General features: G+C 39.5%; 1 protein-coding gene across 1 annotated transcript in view; it reads left to right on the forward strand.

The window, feature by feature from the left end:
* REC8 (REC8 meiotic recombination protein) overlaps positions 1 to 3,528 on the forward strand; it is a 43,583-nt gene extending 40,055 nt beyond the window's left edge. The window contains exons 14-16 of the mRNA XM_087712112.1: positions 581 to 705; positions 2,705 to 2,753; positions 3,464 to 3,528. Coding sequence (XP_087568238.1) covers positions 581 to 705; positions 2,705 to 2,753; positions 3,464 to 3,528 — 239 coding nt within the window. The remainder of the gene's footprint in view (positions 1 to 580; positions 706 to 2,704; positions 2,754 to 3,463) is intronic.
* The last annotated feature ends 211 nt before the right edge of the window (positions 3,529 to 3,739 follow it).

Below are 3,739 nucleotides of genomic sequence, written 5' to 3' on the forward strand. Positions count from 1 at the left end.
CAATACAATAGCAGAATTGGAAGGGACCTTGGAGGTCTTCTAGTCCAACCCCCTGCCTAGGCAGGAAACGCTACACTGTTTCAAACAAATGGCTATCCAAAATCTTCTTAAAGACTTCCAGTGTTGGGGCATTCACAAGAGGCTAAAATATACGAGGAACGGCTGCAGGAACTGGGTATGTCTAGTTGAATGAAGAGAAGGACTAGGGGAGACATGATAGAAGTCTTCCAATATCTCAGGGGTTGCCACAAAGAAGAGGGAGTCAAGCTATTCTCCAAGGCACCTGAGGGCAGGACAAGAAGCAATGGGTGGAAACTAATCCAGAGAAGTAACTTAGAACAGAGGAGGAATTTCCTGACAGTTAGAACAATGAATCAGTGGAACAGAAGTTGCCTCCAGAAGTTGTGAATGCCCCAACACTGGAAGTTTTTAAGAAGATGTTGGAGAGCCATTTGTCTGGAACGGTATAGGGTTTCCTGCCTAGGCAGGGGGTTGGACTAGAAGACCTCCAAGGCCCCTTCCAACTCTGCTCTTGTATTGTATTACTACACCACCCATGCTGCTTTTTTTTCTTGGACAGGATGGATGCACCCCACTCTCCGGGAATTATGGGGCCGTTGCGCCAAAGTCAAGCCAATTAACTATGCCAAAGAACGACTTGAAGAAGAGGAGGAACGGAGAGCTGAGATTCCCAGCGAGCTTGAGGTAACAGTTCAGGCGCAAACATTTCTCAGCCACTGACAGATGTGGTGACGCTGTCAGCAATGTCGCTCAATTTCGACAACCTGTAGATGAGTGGATTTCAATTCCCAGAATTCCCCTGACTCTATTCTATTCTATTCTATTCCATTCCATTCCATATTCTATTCTATTCTATTCCATTCCATATTCTACTCTATTCTATTCTATTCCATTCCATATTCTATTCTATATTCTATTCTATTCTATTCTGTTCTGTTCCATTCCATTCCCTATCTATTCTATTCCATTCCATATTCTATTCTATTCCATTCCATATTCTATTCTATTCTATTCTGTTCTGTTCCATTCCCTATTCTATTCTATTCCATTCCATATTCTATTCTATTCTATATTCTATTCTATTCTATTCCATTCCATATTCTATTCTATTCTGTTCTGTTCCGTTCCATTCCCTATTCTATTCTATTCTATTCCATTCCATTACATTCCATATTCTATTCTATTCTATTCTATTCTATTCTATTCTATTCCATTCTATTCCATTCTATTCCATTCTATATTCTATTCTATTCTATTCCATATTCTATTCTATTCCATTCCCTATTCTATTCTATTCCATTCCATATTCTATTCTATTCCATTCCATATTCTATTCTATTCTATTCTATTCTGTTCTGTTCCATTCCCTATTCTATTCTATTCCATTCCATATTCTATTCTATTCTATATTCTATTCTATTCTATTCCATTCCATATTCTATTCTATTCTGTTCTGTTCCGTTCCATTCCCTATTCTATTCTATTCTATTCCATTCCATTACATTCCATATTCTATTCTATTCTATTCTATTCTATTCTATTCTATTCCATTCTATTCCATTCTATTCCATTCTATATTCTATTCTATTCTATTCCATATTCTATTCTATTCCATTCCATATTCTACTCTATTCTATTCTATTCCATTCCATATTCTATTCTATATTCTATTCTATTCTATTCTATTCTGTTCTGTTCCATTCCATTCCCTATTCTATTCTATTCCATTCCATATTCTATTCTATTCTATTCCATTCCATATTCTATTCTATTCTGTTCTGTTCCATTCCCTATTCTATTCTATTCCATTCCATATTCTATTCTATTCTATATTCTATTCTATTCTATTCCATTCCATATTCTATTCTATTCTATTCTGTTCTGTTCCGTTCCATTCCCTATTCTATTCTATTCTATTCCATTCCATTACATTCCATATTCTATTCTATTCTATTCTATTCTATTCCATTCTATTCCATTCTATTCCATTCTATATTCTATTCTATTCTATTCTATTCCATTCCATATTCTATTCTATTCTATTCTATTCCATTCTACTCCATTCTATATTCTATTCTGTTCTGTTCCATTCCCTATTCTATTCTATTCCATTCCATATTCTATTCTATTCTATTCTGTTCCGTTCCATTCCCTATTCTATTCTATTCTATTCCATTCCATTCCATTCCATATTCTATTATATTCTATTCTATTCCATTCCATATTCTATTCTATTCTATTCTGTTCCGTTCCATTCCCTATTCTATTCTATTCTATTCCATTCCATTCCATTCCATATTCTATTATATTCTATTCTATTCCATTCCATTCCATTCCATTCCATTCTATATTTTATTCTGTTCCGTTCCATTCTGTTCCATATTCTATTCTATTCTATTCTATTCTATTCTATTCTATTCTATTCTATTCTATTCTATTCTATTCTATTCTACTCTATTTTCTATTCCATTCCATTCTTACTTGTCCCCATGTCTGAGATGGGGAATGCTCAAATGGCAAAGTGATTTTATGTACACTGAGAGCTTACGCACCGAAGACAAATTCCTTGTGTCTCCAATCACACTTGGCCAAGAAAGGATTCTGTTCTATTTTAACCTCTTCGGTCCTTTGCGTCTTTGGTTCACAATTCATGGTGTTTGGTGTTCTCTCTTTCCTTCTGCAGGAGCTGAGGGCGGCTGAGGAACCGAGCGGGCCTCCGGTGGGCTCCTCAGGTGAGTCCTGAGTTCTCTATAGCAGGGGTCTTCCAACCTTGGCAACTTCAAGACTGGTGGACTTCAACTCCCAGAATTCCACAGCCAGCCACGTAGGGTAACTTTCTTAATAGACGGAGGGGATGCAGGAAGCGTAATATGACTTCGGCAGAGTGAAAAAAAGGAACTGGCTGGGGAATTCTGGAGGTTGAAGTCCACAAGTCTTAAATCAGGGGTCTCCAACCTTGGTCACTTTAAGACTTGTGGACTTCAACTCCCAGAATTCCTCAGCCAGCCACGTAGGGTAACTTTCTTAATAGACGGTGGGTATGCAGGAAGCGTAATATGACTTCGGCAAAGTGAAAAAAAGGAACTGGCTGGGGAATTCTGGGGTTTGAAGTCCACAAGTCTTAAATCAGGGATCTCCAACCTTGGCAACTTCAACACTGGTGGACTTCAACTCCCAGAATTCCTCAGCCAGCCACGTAGGGTAACTTTCTTAATAGACGGTGGGTATGCAGGAAGCGTAATATGACTTCGGCAGAGTGAAAAAAAGGAGCTGGCTGGGGAATTCTGGGGGTTGAAGTCCGCAAGACTTCAAGTGGCCAAGGTTGGAGAGACCCCCTGCTCCAGAGAGAGTCTCAGGTACGGAGCTCATCCCTTCTCCTTCCTCTGCTCCAAAAGAGGAAATGTGGAGGTTTTTTTTGACGGAGCCTTGGTCTTCCTTGCAGAAATATCCCTCGAGACGACCGAGGAAGAAGCTCGCCCAGGCTTGAAGACCCCTGAAGAGAGGTAAAAGTCCCCCGTCTGCCCCTGTTGGAAGAAATGTCCCATTTCTGGGTTCAGTTCCAAGTGGGGGGAAAAGGCACTGGGAACATGGAGGCTGCTTGGAAAGATGGCTTAAGGGTGGACAGGATCCCACGGCTTGAGCTCCTGGAGAGAAAAGGAGGAATCCAGATGTTTCCAGATGTTGGGTGAAGAAGAAAAGAGAGGAAAAAGGGGGCTGA

The sequence above is a fragment of the Thamnophis sirtalis genome, unplaced genomic scaffold (genome assembly GCF_051295495.1).
Source record: "Thamnophis sirtalis isolate CommonGarterSnake01/CBP01778 unplaced genomic scaffold, rThaSir2_p1.2 scaffold_4, whole genome shotgun sequence".
Lineage (NCBI taxonomy): Eukaryota > Metazoa > Chordata > Lepidosauria > Squamata > Natricidae > Thamnophis > Thamnophis sirtalis.